The sequence below is a fragment of the Gopherus flavomarginatus genome, chromosome 10, assembly GCF_025201925.1.
Source record: "Gopherus flavomarginatus isolate rGopFla2 chromosome 10, rGopFla2.mat.asm, whole genome shotgun sequence".
Taxonomy (NCBI): Eukaryota; Metazoa; Chordata; order Testudines; family Testudinidae; genus Gopherus; species Gopherus flavomarginatus.
Genome location: NC_066626.1, coordinates 29312392 through 29337707, shown reverse-complemented (window position 1 = coordinate 29337707; position 25316 = coordinate 29312392). Strand labels below are relative to the sequence as shown.

Here is a 25316-nt window from a genome sequence, read left to right as displayed (position 1 = left end):
CTAAGGATCCCATCTCTCAGCCCTGCAGTGACACGGTGCAGATTCATTATGATTAATTATTTGTATTACCCTAGCATGAAAGTGCATTAGTCATGGACCGGGACATGACTGTTCTAGGTGCTGTACAAGTACAGAATAGAAAAAGATGGTCACTGCCCCAGGTAGCTTTACAATCTAAGTGTAAAAGAAAAGACAGCAGATAGATCCAGAGGAAGAGTACAAGGAAACAAGAAGGCATTATTGGTCATCTTGATAAGCAGTGGTCCGCAGTGCATTAGTAGCATAACCATTAAGTTTTTTGGAGGTGTCGCCGCAAAGACGTGTTTGAAGGAGGGGGCTTTGTGGATATTTACAGAGATCTCCCCCCCACTATGTGGGACAGCAGGACAGAGCATGAAAGTGGTTGTTTGAAAATGTAACAAGTGGGGGATGGAGGCTGGCATCATGGTCTGCTCAGAGACAGGCATCAACCTTTAGATAGTGAATGAGAGATGACAGGGAAGGTGGATATCCACACTTGAGTCGTGCTGGAGTGGCATTCCAGTACTTCCTCTGGTCCTGGGCCAGGCAGCTCCTTTCCGTCTCTGGCTGCAGGTGCCGGGGATTGGGCACTCAGCATGAAGGGAACTGGGGCGCTGCAGGCAGGACTGGGTGGGGGAGCTCAGGAGATGGAGCTGCTGGGAGCCTGAGGCAGAATGGGAGCCAGGCCATGTTGGGAGTTGGACAGCAGAGTCTCCACAGGGAGCAGGTCCTGGGCATAGGTAGCTGGAATATCTGTTGTGGAAACTGGCATGTTAGCAAGAGAAGAGGAGATATTGTGTGTGGGGTGGGGGGAGAGAGGAAGAGGTGGAGACAGGACAGGCTCTGCAGAGAGTTACCCCCTGCTCCCCAAACTTCTCCACTGCCCTTATCTTCTTCCTAGTTCCCCCCAGTAGCCCCCTGCTCCCCACTGCTCACTCCTGTGGCTTCCCACTGCCCTTCATTCTGGCAGCTTTTTTTTTTTTTAGGACTTTCTTGTTCTGGTGGGGATAGGTTGTGAAGGGCCTTGAAAGTAAAGACAAGTGGCTTATGTCTGAGGCAGCAAAGAAGGGAGTAGCCAGTGGAAGGCTGCAAAGAGAGGAATGACAAGGTCAAAGCGGCAGGCTAGGAAAATGATCTTTGCAGCAGCCTGTAGGCCTTTCTCACTTGTTCAGGATTTGGACAATAAAAGCAAACAAAAATACTTGCTGCCAACAGATTTGCTGTGGTCATTATTTAAGCTTAATTGATGCTAAAATATTAATGAAAAAAGTAAGCAGTGTTGGAATGTGAGGACTAGGCTAGTTTGTAGTTAAGCATGTTAAGAAATATCTTTAAATGATGAAACTTGTAAAGCTTTTTATCTTCCCAAGGCCATGTTTATTTGGTAATTATTTCTATTCCAGAAACTCTGTCTACTCAGTGATAGTGTCTGGGCCGGGTAAAATCTTACATATCTCTACAAATACTCTTATCAGTATTTCAGACAGGTAGAGGCCTGAAAATGCCAGGGAGTTTCTGATGAGTCTCCAGTTGCTGCTATCTGTCCAGTTAACATTGCTCAAGTAATTGCAAGAATGTCTACATTTTTCTTTGGGCTGCAGACATATTTGTGTTGTATGCAGTAAAGCTGATAAAAATCAGTTCTGAGGCTCTTTAAAGAAGCTTGATTGAAATTTAAATTATGATTGGAACTGAGAAGTTCAGTTTTCAGTGGAAACAAACCTTGTGGTGTGTTTTATTTTTGTATAAAAGTAGCTTGTGTTAGACTGTTCTCGCCAGCCTGCTAGTCAGAATCTGAATGTGGAGAGATTTCTTGTTTGAGCAATGGGGAATTGATTAACTGAAAGCCAATACCCATTGTAATTAAATCTTCAACTCATGGTTCAGCCAGAATCCATATTTTATATTTTCAACCAAAATGCTTCCTAAATTCAGAATGAAATGAAACCACACTGATTAAAGACTTACAAAACATTTTCAGCTAATTTGTTTGTGTGGCAGCAGAGAGAGAGAGAGGTGCTAGTGTTTCTTGAAAACTTGTTTGGTTAAATATACTTCTTGTGCAGCACTGTTGCCTAAAGCAGGGCTTGAAAATCTTACCCAGTACTTACTAATTTAAGAACCTAGACCAATTAAGTCCACTAGCCAGGGTGAGAAAATGTGGTCTTCGAAGGTCCCCAAATTGACACTACCTGCATTTTAGAGGCATACAACAGTTGTGTATTAATGGGAAAGGTTATCAGCAGCCAACAACTTTATATTTAATACGTTTAAAAATATGTTAATTGTAACATCTCTCTTGCTTTTCTTATACTTCCTTTTCATTCCAGGTTTCGCTCAGTCTTTCTCCTTTCTTTCATATAATAGATCCTGGAATATCTTTTTCTTCACTGTATTCAAGCATCTGTACCAGTGTCATAAACAGATAGCTAAGGGTTAATGTCTCTTTCACCTGAAGCACCTGACCAGAGGACCAATCAGGAAACCGGATTTTTCCAACTTTGGGGTGGAGGGAATTTTGTGTCTGAGGTCTTTGATCTTTTGTCTGCCTGCCTGCTTTCTCTGAGCTTTGGAGAAGTACTTTCTACCTTCTAGTCTTCTGTTTCTAAGTGTAAGGACAAAGAGATCAGATAGTAAGTTCTATGGTTTTCTTTTCTTTGGTATTTGCATGAATATAAGTGCTGGAGTGCTTTGATTTGTCTTCTTTTTGAATAAGGCTGTTTATTCAAAATTCTTTTAAGCAATTGACCCTGTGTTGTATCATCTTAATACAGAGAGCACATTTGGATGTATTTTTCTTTCTTTTTATATAAAGCTTTCTTTTAAGACCTGTTGGAGTTTTTCTTTACTTCAGGGAAATTGAGTCTGTACTCACCAGGGAATTGGTGGGAGGAAGAAGTCAAGGGGAGATCTGTGTGTTGGATTGCTAGCCTAATTTTGCATTCCCTCTGGGGGAATAGGAAAGTACTTTTTGTTTCCAGGAGTGGGAACAGAGAGGGAGATTCACTCTGTTTGGATTCACAGAGCTTGTGTCTGTGTATCTCTCCAGGAGCACCTGGAGGGGGGAAGGGAAAAAGGATTATTTCCCTTTGTTGTGAGACTCAAGGGATTTGGGTCTTGGGGTCCCCAGGGAAGGTTTTTCAGAGGGACCAGAGTGCCCCAAAACACTCTAATTTTTGGGTGGTGGCAGCAGGTACCAGGTCCAGGCTGGTGGCTAAGCTTGGAGGTTTTCATGCTAACCCCCATATTTTGGACGCTAAGGTCCAAAACTGGGACTAAGGTTATGACATGGTGGCAGCGGTGGGATTTCCATCTTGTATGTACCGTGTGATGTCTTCAGGAACACCATCCAAGAACTGCTCCATTTGTATGAGGAGGTTCAGTTCTTCCAAGGTTTGAACGTTGTTTCCTGTTATCCAGGCCTCATAGTTTTTTGCAATGTAGTAGGCGTGTTTGGGAAATGACACCTCGGGTTTCCACTTTTGGGTTCTGAAGCGCCGACGGGCATGATCTGGGGTTATCCCCATCCTGTATCTGGCCTTGGTTTGAAAAAGTTTATAGTCATTCATTTGGTGCTTAGGCATTTCAGCTGCCACCTCTGCTAAAGGTCCACTGAGCTGTGACCTCAATTCTACCATGTACTGGTCTTCGGGAATGCTGTACCCAAGACAGGCTCTTTCAAAATTTTCCAAGAAGGCCTCGGTGTCATCACCTGCCTTGTAGGTGGGAAATTTCCTGTGCTGTGGAGCAATATTTGGCGCCGGGTTGTTAGGGTTGGCTGGCACAGGCAGCCCAGCTTTTGCCAAGTCCAGTTCATGTTTTCTCTGTTTTTCCTTCTCTTCATGTTGTTTTTCCATTTCTTTTTGTTGTTTTTCCATTTCTTTTTGGTGTTTTTCCATGTCTCGGCGGTGGGCCGCCTCTTCTTCTTCTTGCTTCCTTCTGTGGGCCAACTCTTCTTCTGCTTGTTTCCTTCGGTAGGCTACCTCTTCTTCTTCTAGTTTTCTTTTGTGTGCTGCCTCTTGGGCTGCTTGTTCTCTTTGGTAGGCTGCCTGTTCTCTTTGGTAGGCTGCCTCTTTGATCTGTTCTTCTCTTTCTTTCATCTCCATCTCTTTTTGTTTTATTTCCAGTTGCTGTTTGTGTTTTTCCATCTCTTGCCTGTGTTCAGCTTCTTTGATTTGTTCTTCGGCCTCAATTTTTGCCTTAGAAGTCATGGTTCCTGTTTTCTTGGGTTGGGGTGCCCTCCGGTGTTTATCTTCTGAACTGCAGGTTCTGTTGCCTCCTGAAGTCTGCCTAGCAACAGTGCTTTTTTCCTTTTCTCTCTCTAGCTAATGTTCAATGAAAGGAAACCAGAAAAACCACTTTATTTGCATGCCTATAAGTGCTGGTACTTGCCTCCTAATGGGAGGGCTATTGCATGACAAAAGACCCTTAACATGCAAGCCACAAACTGCGAGAGAGAGCAGAAAAAAAAAATTCTCTCTGGTTCCCTTTTAAAACCAACTGCTTCTCTCTGCTAAAAAGCCCTTAGCAGAGAAAAGAAAAATACAATATTTCCACTGGCTTCTGGATTCTGTCTATCCCGTAACCGCTGCCAAAACAGAGTGACTTACCTGGGGCACCAGGTGGGTCGAGGAACCATAAACCCCCTACAGGCCAAGGTGGATGCTATCCAAAAGTGGCCTGTCCCACGGTCCAAGAAGCAGGTCCAATCCTTCTTAGGCTTGGCCGGATACTACAGGCGATTTGTACCACACTACAGCCAAATCGCTGCCCCACTGACCGACCTGACCAAAAAGACCCAGCCAAATGCAGTTAAGTGGACTGATGAGTGTCAAAAGGCCTTTACCCAACTTAAGGCAACGCTCATGTCTGACCCTGTGCTCAGGGCCCCGGATTTTGACAAGCCATTCCTAGTAACCACGGATGCATCTGAGCGTGGTATAGGAGCAGTGCTCATGCAGGAAGCAACAGATCACAACTTCCATCCTGTCGTGTTTCTCAGCAAGAAACTGTCTGAGAGGGAAAGTCACTGGTCAGTCAGTGAAAAGGAATGCTATGCCATTGTGTACGCCCTGGAAAAGCTACGCCCATATGTTTGGGGACGGCGGTTCCAACTACAAACTGACCATGCTGCACTAAAGTGGCTTCATACTGCCAAGGGGAACAACAAGAAACTTCTTCGTTGGAGTTTAGCTCTCCAAGATTTTGATTTTGAAATTCAACACATCACAGGAGCTTCTAACAAAGTAGCTGATGCACTCTCCCGTGAGAGTTTCCCAGAATTCAGTAGTTAAAAAGTGTTCTTAAAATGTAGAAGTCTGTTAGTTATATACTTAGGAGTATAGGTAAAGGTGTATGTGTTGTATTAATCTGTTTATTTTCAAGTTCAAGAAGGAAATCGCCGCCAGTGAGCTTCCCCACTGTCTGCAATTTGGGGGGCGTGTCATAAACAGATAGCTAAGGGTTAATGTCTCTTTCACCTGAAGCACCTGACCAGAGGACCAATCAGGAAACCGGATTTTTTCAAATTTGGGGTGGAGGGAATTTTGTGTCTGAGGTCTTTTGTCTTTTGTCTGCCTGCCTGCTTTCTCTGAGCTTTGGAGAAGTACTTTCTACCTTCTAGTCTTCTGTTTCTAAGTGTAAGGACAAAGAGATCAGATAGTAAGTTCTATGGTTTTCTTTTCTTTGGTATTTGCATGAATATAAGTGCTGGAGTGCTTTGATTTGTCTTCTTTTTGAATAAGGCTGTTTATTCAAAATTCTTTTAAGCAATTGACCCTGTGTTGTATCATCTTAATACAGAGAGCACATTTGGATGTATTTTTCTTTCTTTTTATATAAAGCTTTCTTTTAAGACCTGTTGGAGTTTTTCTTTACTTCAGGGAAATTGAGTCTGTACTCACCAGGGAATTGGTGGGAGGAAGAAGTCAAGGGGAGATCTGTGTGTTGGATTGCTAGCCTAATTTTGCATTCCCTCTGGGGGAATAGGAAAGTACTTTTTGTTTCCAGGAGTGGGAACAGAGAGGGAGATTCACTCTGTTTGGATTCACAGAGCTTGTGTCTGTGTATCTCTCCAGGAGCACCTGGAGGGGGGAAGGGAAAAAGGATTATTTCCCTTTGTTGTGAGACTCAAGGGATTTGGGTCTTGGGGTCCCCAGGGAAGGTTTTTCAGAGGGACCAGAGTGCCCCAAAACACTCTAATTTTTGGGTGGTGGCAGCAGGTACCAGGTCCAGGCTGGTGGCTAAGCTTGGAGGTTTTCATGCTAACCCCCATATTTTGGACGCTAAGGTCCAAAACTGGGACTAAGGTTATGACAACCAGCTCTTTCTATTTCTCTTAACAATAGAGGAGGAGATCAAAAAACAATTTTTTATTATTATTATTTTTTTTTACTCTTTCCCACTCCTGGAAAAAGTGGAGGCTGCCATATTTCTGTGAGGTGCTGTCCCTGGATCCTGGTTGGCACATCCATTTTTTTTTTATGTCTGCCTCCAGACAATAGACGACTGCCTGTGGAACTTAGAAATCCCTTTTGTGCTGCAGGAAGGAAGAAGCAGTGTTCACTTTATCTCTGGTTGTGAGCTTCTCATGTAGGAACAGTTCAAGACTGAAAAATGCAATATTATGCATTAAAATGTACAGCTGAGGTTTTGGAAGTCAGAATGCTGTCAGATAGGACTAAGTAGGAGATAGATCCAAATCTGGTGTATATTCAGGGAGAGATTTGCAAAGGCACAGAGGACTGGAAGGCACCCAACTCCCATGAAAATCAGTGGGAGTTGAATGCTTTACAAATTGCTTTAGGCCCATTGGAAAATACCTAACAAAGTGCTGAGACTGGGATATTTTATATATTCTTGTGTTAAACATCATGCAACCAATGAAGTGGGAAAGTGTATGCAAGTAAATACAATACCCATGAATAAGGTCTTTGGGACTGCCATTGGCACCAATCCACTATTGTAAAGCCTACACCAGAATGTGACAGTTCTGGGATTTTTTACTTGTGCCCAAAAGTCAAATTTAACTTGAGTGTTTCTGTATTGTTTTGTCCTTTCATAGTGTTGGGCAACCATTCCATGGGGCTTACCTGGAAATCAGCAAGAACCCCAAGTACAAAAAACTGAAAGATGCTGTGGAAGAAAAGATCATTATTGCTGAAGTTGTGAATAAAATCAATAGAGCTAATGGGAAGGTAATAAAATAGCACTGTTTAATCCCAAAGGGCATTCTGATGTGATAGGTCTTGTTGTAAATTAACAAATAAGGCAATTTTATTTTTCCCCTCAATGATTCTGAAGGTAATAAAATGCTTATTTATTCAGTTTCCCCATCTGTAAAATGGGGATATTGATGCTTACCTCACTTGCAAAGCATTTTGAGATCTATTGATGAAAACTGCTGCATAAGAGGCAGGTATTAGTTATTAATTGATGGTAATTTTCTTTCATAACTGTTCTTATTAAATTATCTATTTTAGATGGTAGAAGTGTGGAATTCTTTTAGGATAAGTATGTTTCTAATGTCAAAAAAATGTTGTTGTTTAGAAAAAATACTTAGCTGTATATTAGGAGAATAGTTCTATGAGATGATAGCGGAGTACAACATACCGTATATACTCGTTTATAAGCCAAATTGAAGGAAAGAGGAGCACCAGAGAAGGGGGTCGCTTATTAACGGGTATAGAGAGGGAGATGTGGGACACAGTCTGTCCCCCCAACAGAGGCAGCAGAGCAAGAAGGGAAGAGGTAGGGCCAGAGTCTCTCCACTTCTGGCCATGCTGCTCTCTCCCCAGCCTCCAAAGCAGCTGCAGCTCTGGGGCTGGCAGGCTGCAGCTCCGCCGCTCGGCCCCGCCCCCCAGAGCAGGCTGGGACCACTCTGCCCAATCTGAGCCGCCAGAGCAGGCTGCTCTGGCCCTCCCCAGATAAAGTGGGAAGGGATGGGATGGGGAGAGTGGGCGGGGGGTTGCGGGCTAGGGGTGGGTTCATGTGGGGGGTGGTCACAGGGGTTACTCCCCTGACTTCTGGCTTCTCCCCCCCCAAAAATTTCCCCACCAGTTGCTGTCCCAGCTCATCAGGGTAAGCAGCGGGACACTTTGTTTACTTAGGTTTTCCTCCATGCCTGCAGACGCTCGAGGTAGACAAACCATCTCAGCCTACCAGCAGCTTATCCTGATGGCTCGGGAGCCAAAGTTTGCTGACTGCTGAATTATAGGATCGGCTTATGAACGGGTCATAAAAATTTTCCACTTTTACTTATCCATCTTGCGGAGGTCGGCTTATAAACGGACTGGCTTATGATCAAATATATGTGGTAGTATTTAAAATATATAAGCATTTTGGTACATATAGTGTGTGCACACAAATATATGTGCTTGATACTGCATTTACTCTGCACCCAAAATTTATGTTGATTTCAATAGACATTTGCAGTGCACAAGGAATGAAGAATCAGGGTTATTCTCATTTATATATGTATTCTGACTTTCCATTTTCAGATTGTAAATCTATAAACTTACAATTAAAAGCATTGTGTTTATACATGTAAGCATAGGGGTCAAAATGAAGAACTGGGGGTGCATTAGACTTTTGGATCGATAAGAAGGCAGTTAAAGGTGACCACATTTTCAGAGACGATCAAACTAGCTCCTGCTGAACTTAAAACACTCAGGTTTGAAAATTTGAGCCACAGTTCTTAGTTGTATGAACTGTTTGTTTTCCTAATGGTTACTCTGTTGTGGAGTCTTCATCTCTGTGTGTTTGAATAGATAATGTTTTTCATTTTCTTATTTTACAGTGTGCATCCAGGATTTTCTTGTTAACAAAAAATAATGTCCTCCTTGCTGATCAAAAGTCTGGACATATCAAGTCAGAGGTCCCTCTGGGTGATGTTACTAAAGTGTCCATGAGCTCTCAAAATGATGGCTTTTTTGCTGTGCACCTCAAAGAGGTAGAGTTTAAATCTGTAATAAATTATCAAGCAAATGTATACTGTCTGAGAAGAAATTATTTTAAAACACTAAGTCTTGTGGTGTTAGCATATATGGTTAAAACAGCTGTCTAAACGTTTGCCACATCTATGAAGTGGTAGGTTTAAGATTACTAAAGACCAGGTAGTGGAACTGTTAAATAATAGGTGACAATTCGCTTGTGAAAATGAGACCTAGTGATTTGCTTCAGCCTTTTCAGGGTTTAGACTTTTTCCATTTGAAAAATAGCCTTTTAGTCTGGTTTTTATTCATAGTGAAAGCTTGTCCTTAGCTTTTTAACTCCTCGTATAGCTTTCCCTGACTCTTCAGTGTAACTGAAGTATAATGAACAGATTAGTAAATGTGTTTCTGCTCTTTAGGGGAAGTAGGAAGTTTAGATTAAATATCATCCCCTTTTTTTCTTCTGAAAAAATGTATTAATTTCTATACCTAGGCTTTTAAAAACTTGTTGAGAATATTTTTACCACATTTTTATTGTTCACTTCATATTACTCTCTCCATTCTTCATCACTAACTTTGCCATTCATCTCCTTGATGGGCGCTCGAAGAAATTTACATTATTATATCACTAATTTAGTTACCAATCTAAAAGAATCTACGAGTACTTTGTTTCTCTTCACTGATTGTAGAACCCTCTTAAAAATCTGTTCTTTCTGTGTTTTTCTTTCTTAAATGGAGCTGATAGAATAGCTGTTTTGTTGAACAAATTCAATTCATATAGTGGTGCCCTGTCATGCCAGAACATCTTTTTCTGTGTGCAAGTATCAAGAGTTGGTTTCAGTTCCTGTGATATAGTGTGAATTGCTGTGATATAGCCAGCAGAGGGAGACTCAAACAGTACATTTCTGTAGGATCTACAAAGTTTAGTGGCTTTCCTTTGAGCTGAGGGGGAACCTACCTTGATAGTTAGAATCCCATGGAGCTTTCTTATCAGATTCTAACAGGTTTAAGGTTGCGTCATATTTGAAGCCCAAAACTTGGATGGCGTTCCTTTTTAACTTCAGCGTCAAAATACTGGCACTTGGTGGTGACAGGAAACCTCCTTGCTACCCTGCCTTGCCCAGTGGTGTGCTTTACTGGTATTTGATCCTTATGTTTTGCATTTTGGGGAGTGGCATAAGAAGGAGGGGTTCTAAAGTCTGCTTACCTATATAAAACTCTACAGGATTCCTCTGAGTCTATTTGTGCTGATACTAACTACATTTCTTTCTGTTTTAGGGCTCAGGAGCAGCTGGTAAAGGGGATTTCCTATTCAGCAGCGATCATCTTATTGAAATGGCCACCAAGCTTTACCGCACCACTCTCAGCCAGACCAAACAGAAACTCAACATTGAGATTTCTGATGAGTATGTTTATTTTTTGCTCATTTTTGAAAGGACATTTCCTTCAGAGCAGCATGCTGATAGGTTCATCAGTCAAAAATGTAACCTTGGATAAACAAGGTTTATGTAACTGGGATTTTTTTCTGATGACAGAAAAATAACTTGTAATCAAGGATTCCAGTTTTCTGTTTCTATCTGTGTTCGTTTCCAGTATTCGTTTTTGGCTATTTTAGAGCCTTGAAACTTAGAGAAATTCTTTGTTTTTTAGGTTTATTTGAAATGAGACTATACATTTGAGCAGAAATGCTATTTCATTATCATTGAAATTTAAATAAAAACAAATTAAATTTAAAACCATCTTTTCCTTGTATAGATTTATGTTTTCACACTATGTGTAAACCACATACATAAGCAGCTTTACATGCTGCTACTATGTGTGACCAAATAATGAATCATGGAGAACATGACAGGAAACAATACAGGCTGTAATTGACAGAGACATAACATTAATAGGATGTCAGTTCATCTGAAACATCTTTTACCTTCTTTTCAGTGTTATATGTTACTTAAAATTCCTGTTGATGTTTAATCAGTTGTTTGTGGCTTAAGCAGAAAACTGGAGTCTCCAATTATAAATTGTGTCCATTGAGTTCTGTTTCATGTTTTGGTCTCTTAGGTAAGATTCAGAGTATCAATGTTATAAGCATGGAGTAAAGTTGCCCTGTAAATTAGCTTTTATTGATTAAGTGCAAGGTCTGTTAAGAAATAGATCACCAGTTGTTTTTGGACTTAAGCAAATGTGGCAGAATCAGGCCTTATGTGGAGTAGAAGCATGCTCTGTGAGTAATGCCACTGATTACAGTGGGACTGCTCATAGAGTAAGGTACTGTTCCTTTTGAATAAAGGAAGCAGAATCTGACCTTTTTTCTTCAAGATGTGTGTCCCTGTGGGTGCTCCACTTCAGGTGTTGGTGCGTCCCGGCGCCATTGATTGGAGGTCTTCAGTAGCAGTGCCTGGTTGGGCTGTGCGTGCACAGGTGGCGTCTCGCAGCATTGTTGAAGTCTGTTTGGCGCATGCGCGTTTCAACTCCCTCAGTTCCTTCTCAACCATCCTCGACTGAAGATGGAACTCGGGGCAGTGCTGAACCTCTTCTCCTGTTTTGAGAGAAAATTAGTTTTATTTAGATAAAACCTCTCCAGTTACTACCCTACCTTTAGATAGTTGCATAGAGCTCACTAAAAACAAAACAAACACCCATCTCTCCCCCCAAAAAAACAAAAAAAACCCCTAGTTTTTCTTAACCCCTTTTCCCTCTTTTGGAGTGAACTCCGTTACGGTCTTGTTCTTAGACCTTCTTCAGTGGGCCACATTAAAGATGCCAGGGTCTCCTGGTTTCAAAAATGCTACTTTTGCAAGAGCCTCATACCATGCTTAGACGGACATTCCTGGTGTGTCAAATGCCTCGGTGAGATACACGTCCCAACTAAGTGCGTCCACTGCAATAATCTAAAAAACAGAGCTCACAGAGACCTGCGTTTTAAAGATGATTCTTATGGAGAAATCCCTCCAACCTGATTTGGAGATGGGCAAAACAAAACCCTCTTCTAGGTGCTCTCTGACCACGTTGGAACCGACCAAGAGCCCAGCACCACCCTGTCACGAGACGATGAAGAGAGCCTCGACCTCAACAGACAGGGAACCAGGCACAAAGATATGGTCCCCAACTAGGTCCTTGCCAGCGGTGCCGACTGCCTCAGAGGTCAGCACCTGCAGCATTCCCAACACCTCCAGCACCGGGCATATGGTGCAGAAATGTAAGCAGTCAAGACTGCATCATGGCCGGGTCTCCCGGGCACCACAGGTTCCAGCACCCATGCCAGAGTTTGTGCCATCTGTGCAAAGAGCCCTGGCACCGGTGACTCTGCTGGCACCGGACACCCTCTGAACACTAGGGATCTACACCCCTCCTTCCAGGCGAAAGAGATGCCAGCTTTACCAGAGGTCTCACCCGCAGCAATGCAACCACCCGTATTCCAAGCAGTACGGCACAAGGAGGTCCCACGGCAGGGCTAACAGGCATCGACAAACCCAGTCTGAACAACCTACCTCCCACCAGTTGGGCAACACACTGCAATTTTGAAATCTTGGTCGAGGATCTGAGCATCCACTCCTTACCACCAGCGCCTACTTGCCCTTTTGGCCATCACCTCCAGCACTTCCACCACGCTTGGCAAAACATCACACAGGATTGCTGGGTCCTGGAAATAGTGCAGTCGGGCTATTCCATCCCCTTTATTTCAGGGACCACCCTCACGAACACCTACTTCAGGAAGAAGTAACTCACCTGCTCCTCTTAGGTGCAATGGAGTGAGTCTCAGCACAACACAAAGGGAACGGATTTTACTCCCACTATTTCTTGAACCAGAAGAAAAGCGGAGGATGGCGACCCATTCTAGACCTGCGACGATTCAACAAATTCGTCCACTCCCAAAAATTCAGAATGGTAACGTTGGGCATGATAATACCGGCGCTGGAACGAGGGGACTGGACACAAACTTCTATATTTCAATACACCCAGCACACAGACGATTCCTACGGGTCACAGTGGGGCACAACCATTTCCAACACAGAGTGTTTCGATTAGGTCTGTCCATCGCACCGCAGGTGTTTTCCAAGACTCTCGCGGTGGTAGCAGCTCACCTACACAAAGGATCATATTTTTCCCATACCTGGACGACTGCCTCATCAAGGGCTAGTCATGCGAAGAAATGCAAACAGCAGCACAGTCGACCATCGCTCTTTTCCAAAGGATCAGGCTGCAAATAAACTTCCAAAAGTCCACTATGACACTTACATAGAGTTCATTGGGGCTTATGTGGACTTGATCCTTGCCAGAGCCTTCCTCCCACAGGCCAGGTTCCTCACTATCAAACACCTCATACACATGGTGTCCATCTGCCCAAGGGTCGAAGCCAGAACGTGTTTGCAACTTCTGGGCCACATGGCAGCTGCCACGTTCGTGGTGAAACATGCCAGACTACGCATGAGGTGCTTACAGGGCTGGTTGAGTTCTGTATACAAACCCACCAAGCATAGTTTCCATATGATGATAACTCCACCCGCAAACGTGCTGAACTTACTGCACTAGTGGACGGAAAGGGAGAATATAAGCACAGGAGTTCCCTTTTGCCAAAATCCCCCCGCACTCGTGCTCACCACGGACACCTCCCTGGTAGGTTGGGATGCACACCTGCAACACCACACGACACAAGGCAGGTGATCTGCACCGGAGGCCCATCTGCATATAAACCTCCTAGAACTCTGAGCTGTCAGGTACACCTGCCTTCACTTCCTCCCACTCATTCTAAACAAATCTATTTGAGTACTTATGGACAATACTGCATGCGTGTTCTACTTCAACAGACAAGGAGGGAGAAAGATCACACTCCCTGTGCATAGAAGCCATCAAACTTTGGAACTGGTGCATACGCTATCGCATAAATATCATGGCTTCATACCTACCCGGGGTGTCAGAACACCACTGCTGACACCCTCAGCAGACACTTTTCACAGGAACACAAATAGGAACTAAATCCTACAGTCGCGTCCCACCTATTCTCCCTTTGGGGCTCTCCTTCGATAGATCTGTTTGCCAGAGCAAGGAACCACAAATGCCAATTATTTTACTCCAGAGCGGTACTCGGAACTGGCTCTCTGGGAGACGCATTCCTAATCCCATGGATCAGGACACTTAGATATGCATTCCCTTCAATTCCTCTAATACACAAGAGTTCTCCGCAACATCAGGGATGACGAGGCCGAGGTCATACTTATCACCTGACGTGGGCCAGACACATGATATTCTTACCTGCTTCGCATGTCGATCTGCCCTCCAAGAACTCTCCCGATGAGACCGGACCTCCTCTCCCAGAGTGACAGCGCATCCTCCATCCACAACTGGAGAAACTTCATCTGACAGTCTGGCTCCAATTTGGTTCCAATTGCATGAACTAGCCTGTTCAGAGCAAGTCAGACACATGTTATTACACAGGAGATGAAACTTATCCCACAATACTTACCTCCAAAAGTGGGAACATTTCTCGATGATGTGCTTAGAGAAAGCTCTCGCGCCCTGCCTCTCACCCCTTCCCGATATCCTAGACTACATTTTAGAATTCAGAAACAAAGGTGTATCACTCAGCTCCATCAGAGTTCATCTTGCAGCAATCAATGCCTTCCGCGAGAAACTGGATGGCACCTCTGTCTTCACACACTCTACTAAAAAATGCTTCCTTACTGGACTCCAAAACCTCTACCCTGAAGTCTACTCCCCCACACCCACCTGGAATTTGAACCTTGACCTTAGGGGCCTCATGAGACCTCTCTTTGAAATGATAGCCATCTCCTCCTTACTCCACACGTCCATGAAGGTTGCTGAAGGTTGCATTCCTCGTGGCCTTCACATCAGCCAGATAGGTTGGGGAATTAAGTGCACTCATGGCCAACCTCCCAGTACACTAAGTTCTTTAAGGACAAGATCATGATGCAGCCCCACCCTAAATTTCTTTCAAAGGTAGTGTGTCCTCTTTCCACCTTAACCAGCTGATACACCTCCCCACTTTTTACCCAAAATCCTATAGGAAGCGGCACTTCATACCCTTGATGTAGAAAGGCGATTGCCTTCTACTTGAACAGAACAAAAATAATTTAGTAAATCACCTAGACTCTTTGTATCTACTGCAGAACACTCCAAAGGAGCTGCTGTTTCGAAACAGTGACTCTCCAAGTGGATCTCCAGCTGTATTAGGTCCTGCTACCAGATCCACGATGTTGAACATCCTGATGGCATCAGAACTCGTTCCACTCAAGCTGCATCAACATCGGTAGCATTCCTACACAACATACCCATTATTGACATATGCAAAGCCACCACATGGTCGTCAGCATACAAGACGCCAGTGCAGACGCTATAGTAGATCAGACAGTACTGGCTGCCACTGCCAAACCCACAATTCCAAAGTCCCCCCCCAACGATAGCATGTACTGCTCTACATTCATCTGAAGTGGAACACCCACAGCAACACCACTCGAAGAAGAGACAGTGCAGTAACTGAAGTTCTTTGAGATGTGTGTCCCTGTGGATGCTCCACTACCCACCCTCCTCCCCTCTACTTTGGAGTTCGACTTAAAGGACTCTACGGTGGAGAAGGAACTGAGGGGGTCGAAACGCATGTGCGCCAAACAAACTCCAACGACGCCACGGGACACCAACTGCGCGCGCGTGTCCCAGCTGGGCACCGCTACCAAAGATCTCTGATCAACGGCGCCAGGACGCACCGACACCTGAAGTGAAGCACCCACAGGGACACACATATGGAAGAAACTCACCCTGTGCAGTAACTGAGGAGCCTTCTTTTAGCATTAGTGAAATTAACAATTTCTCTAGGCAAAACTTGAACCCTTCATGTGCTGTTGCTCACTTAACCATAGATTGCTGCCTAACGTTCCAGTAATAAGTACAGTTTATGGAGCTGATAGATGCTGAAATGTAGGGTTAACTTGAAAAGTCAGAGTTGTTGCTGCGAGGAGTCCAGTGGCACTTTTAAGGACTAACAGATTTATTTGGGCATAAGCTTTCATGGGTAAAAAAAAAAATAACCCACTTCTTCAGATGATGTTCTTCAGTTGTTGCTCTTCATCTGAAAATATCAACTTTTTTCTTAGTACTATTAAAAACTGCAATTAAATTTACTCAACCATAAGTATAGGTGCCCTTAGCATCTTAAAATGTTGAGGCAATTCCTAATAAGGATCTTATTTAATGCTCAGTGGAGAGGCATGTGCTATCAAAATCACATTCCAGCATGCATGTTAGACTGTTCAGTGCACTTGTGTGGCCTGTCTGAGGATTGAGATCTTGTCATCATTCCTGTTAACTATCTGTCTTCACAGAGGCTTGCATTTTTGCTTGTGGATCTGTTGTCTTGGAAATTAAAACCCTTCGGGTATATGTTGTTCTTGAATTTATCCACACAAAAGTATGTGAAGAACTTCATAGTAGCACCATGTTCAGTGATGGTGAAATATTGCTGCGCTGTCCCTTCTGAAGTGTAGATCTGAACACAGCTGCATGCTTAGGAACTGAGGGAAAACTATGTGCCAGGTTCTTAGTCTCTGCTGTGCACTGCTCCTTGGAAAGGGAGTACCTGCAGGCAAGAATACCATTGACCTGTGATTATGCCCCATCAGCTATTTTTTCAGTTGGGGGTGGGGGGAAATAGTTTTCCATTGCAGTGTATTTGCATTTATTTATTGTCACAGGAGGGGGCTAACTGCTGAGCCAATCAGATGTGCTGAAATGGGGTTACCTATCTTCTGTATTGTCATTTTTATCAGCAAAATTCTCACAAGACATGGTGGGCCAGCTGCAGGGGGTTGTTTCAAGAGGTCAGAACATCAAGGAAAGTGCAGCACTGGTGACACAGCCTGTGGATGTAGGCGCTTAGTGGCACTTTCTAGATGCTACATGGCTGGGAGCTCTGAGCAAGAGACTCTTCAGCGTCTGGTATTGTACAGCAGGAAAAATGTACTGAGTGGAAGCTCTGCAAAGCTCAAGCTGCTTCTTCCCCTGAGCTTTAAAGATAGCTTGATTTTGTGATTTCCGGCTGAAGGGAAAAATTCTTTGAAGTTTTTGGCCTCTACTGGAAAACCTCTTAAAGATGCTGAAAGGAAAATCTGCCTATTACAGAAGACCTAGTTTAGGTCAATGGGAATTGTGGAAGAGCCAAACAATGATATGATGCTATCTTGTTTACTGATACCCCTTCGCTACATGTGGTGGTGGTGAAATTCAGAAAGGCTTAATAAAGGTATATTGATGGTTTTTAAGCAACTGGATGATTGCAAGGGAGTTTTTTCCCCTCTCAGTAGAAAATGAAGGGTTAGAGAAACCAGATTACAGAATTTAATCGATTCTGGACTGCAGGAAGCAGCTATCAGAAACTTGCAGATGGCTGAGAAGGGGCTGTGAAATGTATATTACCACTAAACAGAGAACTGTGAAAGCTGACAGAGTAAGAAATATGAGGGTTACTAGACTCCAGAAACACAGAATGGAAGCAATCCAGATGTTCATAATTTGGTGCCTTACCAGTCTGTGCAACTTAATTTCCTGTAAACAACAGTCCCTCTGGGGCAGGAAGCAGATGAATATGGTCTTTATTATATTTCTGATGAGGATGGTCCAAGGGTTAGGGCATTAGCCTGGGACTTGGGAAACTGGGGTTCAAGGAAACCTCGGTTTGTCACTGATTTCCTGTATGACACAGGGAAAAGTCACTCAGGGTATGTCTACATCTACAATTTTGCAGCGCTGGTCGTTACAGCTGAATTAGTACAGCTGTATAGGGCCAGCGCTGCAGAGTGACCACACTTACAGCAACCAGCGCTGCAAGTGGTGTTAGATGTGGCCACACTGCAGCGCTGTTGGGCGGCTTCAAGGGGGGTTCGGGGAACGCGAGAGCAAACCAGGGAAGGAGACCAGCTTCGCCACGGTTTGCTCTCGCGTTCCCCGAACCCCCCTGCAAACCACGGGGAAGGAGACCTGCTTGCTCGGGGTTCGGGGAACGCGAGAGCAAACCGCAGGGAAGGAGACCTGCTTGCACGGGGGTTCGGGGAACGCGAGAGCAAACCGGGGAAGGAGACCAGCTTTGCCGTGGTTTGCTCTCGCGTTCCCCGAACCCCCCTGCAAACCGCAGGGAAGGAGACCTGCCTGCACGGGGGTTCGGGGAACGCGAGAGCAAACCGGGGAAGGAGACCAGCTTCGCCGCGGTTTGCTCTCACGTTCCCCGAAACCCCCAGCAAACCGCAGGGAAGGAGACCTGCTTGCTCGGGGTTCGGGGAACGCGAGAGCAAACCGCAAGGGAAGGAGACCTGCTTGCACGGGGGTTCGGGGAACGCGAGAGCAAACCGCAAGGGAAGGAGACCAGCTTCGCCGCGGTTTGCTCTCACGTTCCCCAAACCACCCTGCAAACCGCAGGGAAGGAGACCTGCCTGCACGGGGGTTCGGGGAACGCGAGAGCAAACCGGGGAAGGAGACCAGCTTCGCCGCGGTTTGCTCTCGCGTTCCCCGAACCACCCTGCAAACCGCAGGGAAGGAGACCTGCTTGCTCGGGGGTTCGGGGCACGCGAGAGCAAACCGGGGAAGGAGACCAGCTTCACCGCGGTTTGCTCTCGCGTTCCCCGAACCCCCCTGCAAACCGCAGGGAAGGAGACCTGCTTGCTCGGGGGTTCGGGGAACGCGAGAGCAAACCGGGGAAGGAGACCAGCTTCGCCGCGGTTTGCTCTCGCGTTCCCCGAACCCCCCTGCAAACCGCAGGGAAGGAGACCTGCCTGCACGGGGGTTCGGGGAACGCGAGAGCAAACCGGGGAAGGAGACCAGCTTTGCCGCGGTTTGCTCTCGCGTTCCCCGAACCCCCCTGCAAACCTCAGGGAAGGAGACCTGCCTACACGGGGGTTCGGGGAACGCGAGAGCAAACCGGGGAAGGAGACCAGCTTCGCCGCGGTTTGCTCTCGCGTTCCCCGAAACCCCCTGCAAACCGCAGGGAAGGAGACCTGCTTGCTCGGGGTTCGGGGGACGCGAGAGCAAACCGCAGGGAAGGAGACCTGCTTGCACGGGGGTTTGGGGAACGCGAGAGCAAACCGGGGAAGGAGACCAGCTTCGCCGCGGTTTGCTCTCGCGTTCCCCGAACCCCCCTGCAAACCACAGGGAAGGAGACCTGCTTGCTCGGGGTTCGGGGAACGCGAGAGCAAACCGCAAGGGAAGGAGACCTGCTTGCACGGGGGTTCGGGGAACGCGAGAGCAAACCGCAAGGGAAGGAGACCAGCTTGCTCGGGGGGTTCGGGGAACGCGAGAGCAAACCGGGGAAGGAGACCAGCTTCGCCGCGGTTTGCTCTCGCGTTCCCCGAACCCCCCTGCAAACCGCAGGGAAGGAGACCTGCTTGCTCGGGGGGTTCGGGGAACGCGAGAGCAAACCGGGGAAGGAGACCAGCTTCGCCGCGGTTTGCTCTCGCGTTCCCCGAACCCCCCTGCAAACCGCAGGGAAGGAGACCTGCCTGCACGGGGGTTCGGGGAACGCGAGAGCAAACCGGGGAAGGAGACCAGCTTCGCCGCGGTTTGCTCTCGCGTTCCCCGAAACCCCCTGCAAACCGCAGGGAAGGAGACCTGCCTGCACGGGGGTTCGGGGAACGCGAGAGCAAACCGGGGAAGGAGACCAGCTTCGCCGCGGTTTGCTCTCGCGTTCCCCGAACCCCCCTGCAAACCGCAGGGAAGGAGACCTGCCTGCACGGGGGTTCGGGGAACGCGAGAGCAAACCGGGGAAGGAGACCAGCTTCGCCGCGGTTTGCTCTCGCGTTCCCCGAAACCCCCTGCAAACCGCAGGGAAGGAGACCTGCTTGCTCGGGGTTCGGGGAACGCGAGAGCAAACCGCAGGGGAGGAGACCTGCTTGCACGGGGGTTCGGGGAACGCGAGAGCAAACCGGGGAAGGAGACCAGCTTCGCCGCGGTTTGCTCACGCGTTCCCCGAACCACCCTGCAAACCGCAGGGAAGGAGACCTGCTTGCTCGGGGGTTCGGGGCACGCGAGAGCAAACCGGGGAAGGAGACCAGCTTCGCCGCGGTTTACTCTCGCGTTCCCCGAACCCCCCTGCAAACCGCAGGGAAGGAGACCTGCTTGCACGGGGGTTCGGGGAATGCGAGAGCAAACCGGGAAAGGAGACCAGCTTCGCCGCGGTTTGCTCTCGCGTTCCCCGAACCACCCTGCAAACCGCAGGGAAGGAGACCTGCTTGCTCGGGGGTTCGGGGAACGCGAGAGCAAACCGGGGAAGGAGACCTGCCTGATTACCAGAGGCTTCCTCAGGTATGCTGGGATACCTGCTTATTCCACGGAGGTCAAGAAAAGCGCTGGTAAGTGTCTACACTTGATTACCAGCGCTGGATCACCAGCGCTGGATCCTCTACACCCGAGACAAAACGGGAGTACGGCCAGCGCTGCAAACATGGAGTTGCAGCGCTGGTGATGCCCTGCAGATGTGTACACCTCCTAAGTTGCAGCGCTGTAACCCCCTCACCAGCGCTGCAACTTTGTGATGTAGACAAGCCCTCAGAAGTTCTCCGCTTCCATTCCCCATCTGTAAAATGGGTATGTTAGCAATTCCCTACTCCACAGAGTGTTGTGAGGATAAATACATTAGATTGTGAGGCACTCAGATACTACAATAATGATGGTCATGAAAGTACCTAACTGTTTATCTACAAGAGAAATTCTCCAGAAATCGTAAGTTCTGTATGTCTAGAATATTTTCTCTATCAAATGAGGATTCCAGATTTTTTCATTATACCCAGTAAAACTATCTTTTCTTTAAATGTGCTGCAGGTTGGGTTACCTTTTACAGATCAGAGTTCTAATGCAACACCCTGGTATAAAATAAGAAAGATCCTTTTCTGTATTAACTTCAGTCTTAATGGCTACTTGGAATACTGTTGGGCAAAACTTCTGGAACCCTAAAGTATTTACCAATATGTGTATTGACTGTTAGATGACCACAGTCTTTATTCCACTTTTCCCCAGACAGAAATCTATTGTATAGTGAATGGGCGACATCCACTTTGATTGCATTGGCCTCATTAGCACTACATAAGTAATTTTCCGTCTCTTGATATTTACCCCTTTTTGTCATCTGTTGAAAATAGGCCACTTCCACCTTAATTGAATTGGCCTCATTAGCACTAACCCCCACCTGACAAGGCAACTCACATTTTTTCATGTGCTATGATATATATACTGACTGCTTACTGTATTTTTCACTCCATACATCTGATGAAGTCGGTTTTAGCCCACAAAAGCTTATGCCCAAATAAATTTGTTAGTCTCTAAGGTGCCACCAGGACCCCTCGTTGTTTTTCTTGTGTAGTGGTTATGCAGGCTAGTTTTATGCCACACTACACTTAACTATATTTTTAAGGTTATTTACTACTTGAATAACATTATCATCTTTGAAATAGTCTGCAGGCCTTGGGAATTTGATATTTTAGCATTTATGCCAATGGATATAGTTAGAGAAGTGTTTTGGAAAACCAGTAGAACAAGGAGATTTGTTCCAGTGCTGCAGTAAGTGGGGAATAATTGTAAATGTCTCAAATACAAGATCTCTTTCCGCTAGATACGTTGTCACATCATTTTTAACCTGGACTAAGATTTCTGTGTGTTAGCCATGTGACCCTATCTCAGCAAATGGTTAATGGGTGTAGAATTCTACACCCCAAAACTACTAGCAGTGGAGGGAAACAGCGCATATTTATTTTAGGAAGTTTTCTCAAGAAACAATGTAGATAAGATATTTTCAAGAAATCCCGTAATATACGTCTATACATCTTGTTTTAATTTTTAAAAACTTTGTTTACAAGAATGGCCTCGTCACAGGACCTTTTTTATTATTTGGTGCATGTAATCTAGATGTTAACCTCTGGTAGATCAATAAGTGGATTTGCATCTCTGAAATTATGTTCATTGTGGACAGTCAGAATACCTGAGTTTTATATCATGAAGATCAGCAGCAACAGGGAAAGCAAGTTGCTCTTCAGCAGACTATAAAATCCTTTCATAGTAGGTCATCCTCTCTTTCAATTTAGAAGACATTCTTTTACGTTTTATATCTTTGAAATGGTTCTTAGGGGTAAACTTGTTCAATCTTATCTTATATTGAAACTATGATTAAAGAGCATCACTTCTCTGGATCCTGCCAAATCTGCTGACATAGCACAATCAGACGTGATGACTCTGATGTGCCTATGTTTTATATTGGATGTAATATACTGATAGGAATTATTGTGCTGGATATCACACCTATAGGCGATTAGATTGCTTGATCTTAAATGGTAGCTAGAAAGGGGAAGAAAAAAAATACTGTAGGGGGAAAGGTAGTGATGTTTGGGTCTATAGAGCAGTTATAGTATACACAGGACCATCAGATGGTGTCTGGAGAAATGAGCACAGTGCTAGGAATTGGCAGGTCCTTGTTTTGCCACTTATTCAACGTGTGGTCCTAGGTGAGTCCTTCTACATTTCTCTGTTTGCCCACCTGTAAAATAGGGCTCTTATTTACCCACTTACCAATGAAGCGTATTGAGGATTAATTGGTATATATCCGTACTGTACTTTAAACATAGACCTTAAGAGGTCATCTAGTCCTTCCTCTAGCACTGAGGCGGATTAAATATACCTTCACCATCCTTGACTGGTGTTTCTCAGGCTAATGTTCTGGGGGTGTATTAACAGCAGTGTTGAATGATGCTAAGTATTGTTACTTGTCACTTTGATACTTTCATGTATTAATCACACTTTTTCAAACAGACCATTCTGAATGTTCCTTTTCTAAACTGGCACTGCAAAAATCTAGAGTTTGAAGACAGTGAAAGATAATTGAACACAAGGGAGCATAAATGGACAAAACTAATAAATAGCATATTTTCTAGTTTCTAACCCTCTTTTATAACTATAAACAATTTCATGAGGTAATAGCATGTACTTTTTTCTTGTTACAGTAGCTAATGAAAGAGAGTCTTGCACAAACAACTATTTGCTGTACACATGGTTTTTCTACTCTTAATTAAAACCCATTTTCTTCTGTCTCATAGGTTCCTGGTTCAATTTAAACAAGACAAAGTATGTGTGAAGTTTATACAAGGCAACCAGAAAAATGGCAACATCCCAACTTGTAAACGAAAAAACAACCGGCTCCTTGAAGTTGCTGTACCTTAACTGCAGTTGGTCCCTCTACCTTTCATGGACTTGTTTTTTTGTTATAGTGCAATTTTTAGTTTTTTGGGCTGCCAGTGGCTAATAGCTTTAGAAACCCTTGGCAAAATATTTGACTAATAAGCTTTTAAATCTTTCTTAATACAGTAGTTTTAACCCTCAAAATGTACATTTTGTCCAGTGGCAGCATTTTATGAACTGACAAATATCTGTTGCATATGATATGTGTTCCATGTTAGCCATCACATTTTAGTACAGCATACCATAAACCCACATATTAATGGAAAAACTATTAATACTCATTGGACTAGATATCTGCCTAACGGAAGATATATAGATTGCATCATAAAAGACATGATGCTTATTGGTAACTTCTGCCCCTTGCATTTTTATGCCAATCTGTGCTGGTGAGCTGAAGGGTTAATTGTTTGCTACCATTAGAGAGACTGGTAAAATCATGAGACTGAAACAGTAACTTTAATTGTAAACAGTTTTAAGAGGCATGTAACTTGATCTTTTAACAGAATATAGTGCAGGAAAACCTAATTCTGCAAAGCAGAAGGAATGTATAACTACCTATGCAGCATATGCATATGGTTTTTATTTGCAGTAAAGAAGCTGGTGTTTCAAAACAGGCTTTCTAATTAGGTCAGATATTTTTAATGACTATACAGTAGGAAGCAAAATAGAATTATTAAGGTGGCAACAACATATTTTTTTCATTCACAAAAGCTATATAATTCAGAGCATATTTTCTATTCTGCTTTTTTCCTTTAATTACCGGTTCACATTAGATCCTGAAAAAATGCGGTAGTATGAATAATGAAAACTGCAGGGTATTTAAACTGTTCAGTTATTATTTGAAGAGTTAGTCTTTTTCAGATATGGGCATGTACAATGTGCAATAAAACACTCATGACATTTTGTGAAAAATTATTTATAATACACTTTTGTGTGTAAGAGAGAGATGATTGGTACAGCCTGCATAGATGATGTAGGGATGAAAGTAGGTTTGTGGTTTTAATTTGCAGTTTTTTAGAATGTACACTACAGTTGTCAATTTGGGAAACGTACTTAGGATTTAAAAGTTTCGTAATTCTGGGGGATGATGTACATAAATTGATGATATAATAATAAAATTGTCCTAATTCTCTGATGTTTGGTACTCTTACGTTATAACCATATTTTTGTATTTCAAAATTTGTGTAAGTTTTTTTTTGTGCCTGATGTAATATGTGCACAGAAACACTTTACAATCAAGAACTGCATTATAAACTTTCAGTATAACTGACTGCAATTAATCTTTTATAAACCAGAAGCATTAGCTGAAAGCATGGATTTACGGGGACATTTTTTGAGTTTTTAGATAGAGGTAACTGCTCAAGTGAAGGGTTTGTTGAATGTAATTGTTTGATTTGTTGATGCAAGGACAGTTGAGAAGTATTGTGTGCTTGCAGGCTGATACAAATCCCTGCCTTCAAAGACAGGTTAAGACACCAGCTGTGCAATGCTGAAAGCCCAAGCATAAATAAAGTAAAGATAAAGCAAAGTTCAGAGTCTCGTTACTCTCCTGTTGGTGAAGTTATGTAGTATTTATGAAGGTTTCCTTATGTAGTTGTTCTATTGTAATGTAGACTTTCAATATTAAAATACTACTACTTATTGCAGCAGAGTCACCAGGGCTTCACATACACTCCTTACATGCCCAGAAAAATAGTTGTTCCACTTATGAAATTTTTGTCACATTTTAGTTTGGGTTAAAATGAAATAAAAGGGTTTAGCTGAGATTGGGGCACAAAATGGTTGCTTTCACTTGTCGTCTCCTTAATGCTACTAAGGTGTAATTTTTTTGAATGGTAATAGTGGTGAAACTTGTGTTAGAATTCTCTTAAATTTGACAAAAGCTACCTCTTTCTCATAACATTTTAGTAATACCTGAAGGCTCGAAATAAATCGGCGTTGTCAGATTAATGAATTGTAAGTTTTAAAGCAGCCTAGAAATGCTATAATTGGAGAAGTTTACAAAATAAACCATGGTATCAATTTCTAGAGCAATTAGAGTACACTCAGATTGTGAAATCATTGCCCTAAAAACATCGCACAAATGTGGTGATCTAATATTTCAAACACCATTCTTCACATACAATGAATTCAAATTTCCGCTTGGCG

The 25316-nt window shown here is 44.2% G+C and overlaps 1 protein-coding gene across 5 annotated transcripts in view; it reads left to right on the top strand.

Moving 5' to 3' along the window:
• Positions 1-24303, top strand: part of MYO1B (myosin IB) — a 264196-nt gene extending 239893 nt beyond the window's left edge. For all 5 annotated transcript variants that reach the window (XM_050969467.1, XM_050969466.1, XM_050969465.1 and 2 more), the window contains 4 exons: positions 7085-7217; positions 8819-8971; positions 10230-10357; positions 23027-24303. In XM_050969467.1, coding sequence (XP_050825424.1) covers positions 7085-7217; positions 8819-8971; positions 10230-10357; positions 23027-23150 — 538 coding nt within the window. In that variant the 3' untranslated portion in view covers positions 23151-24303. The remainder of the gene's footprint in view (positions 1-7084; positions 7218-8818; positions 8972-10229; positions 10358-23026) is intronic.
• Positions 24304-25316: the final 1013 nt, after the last annotated feature.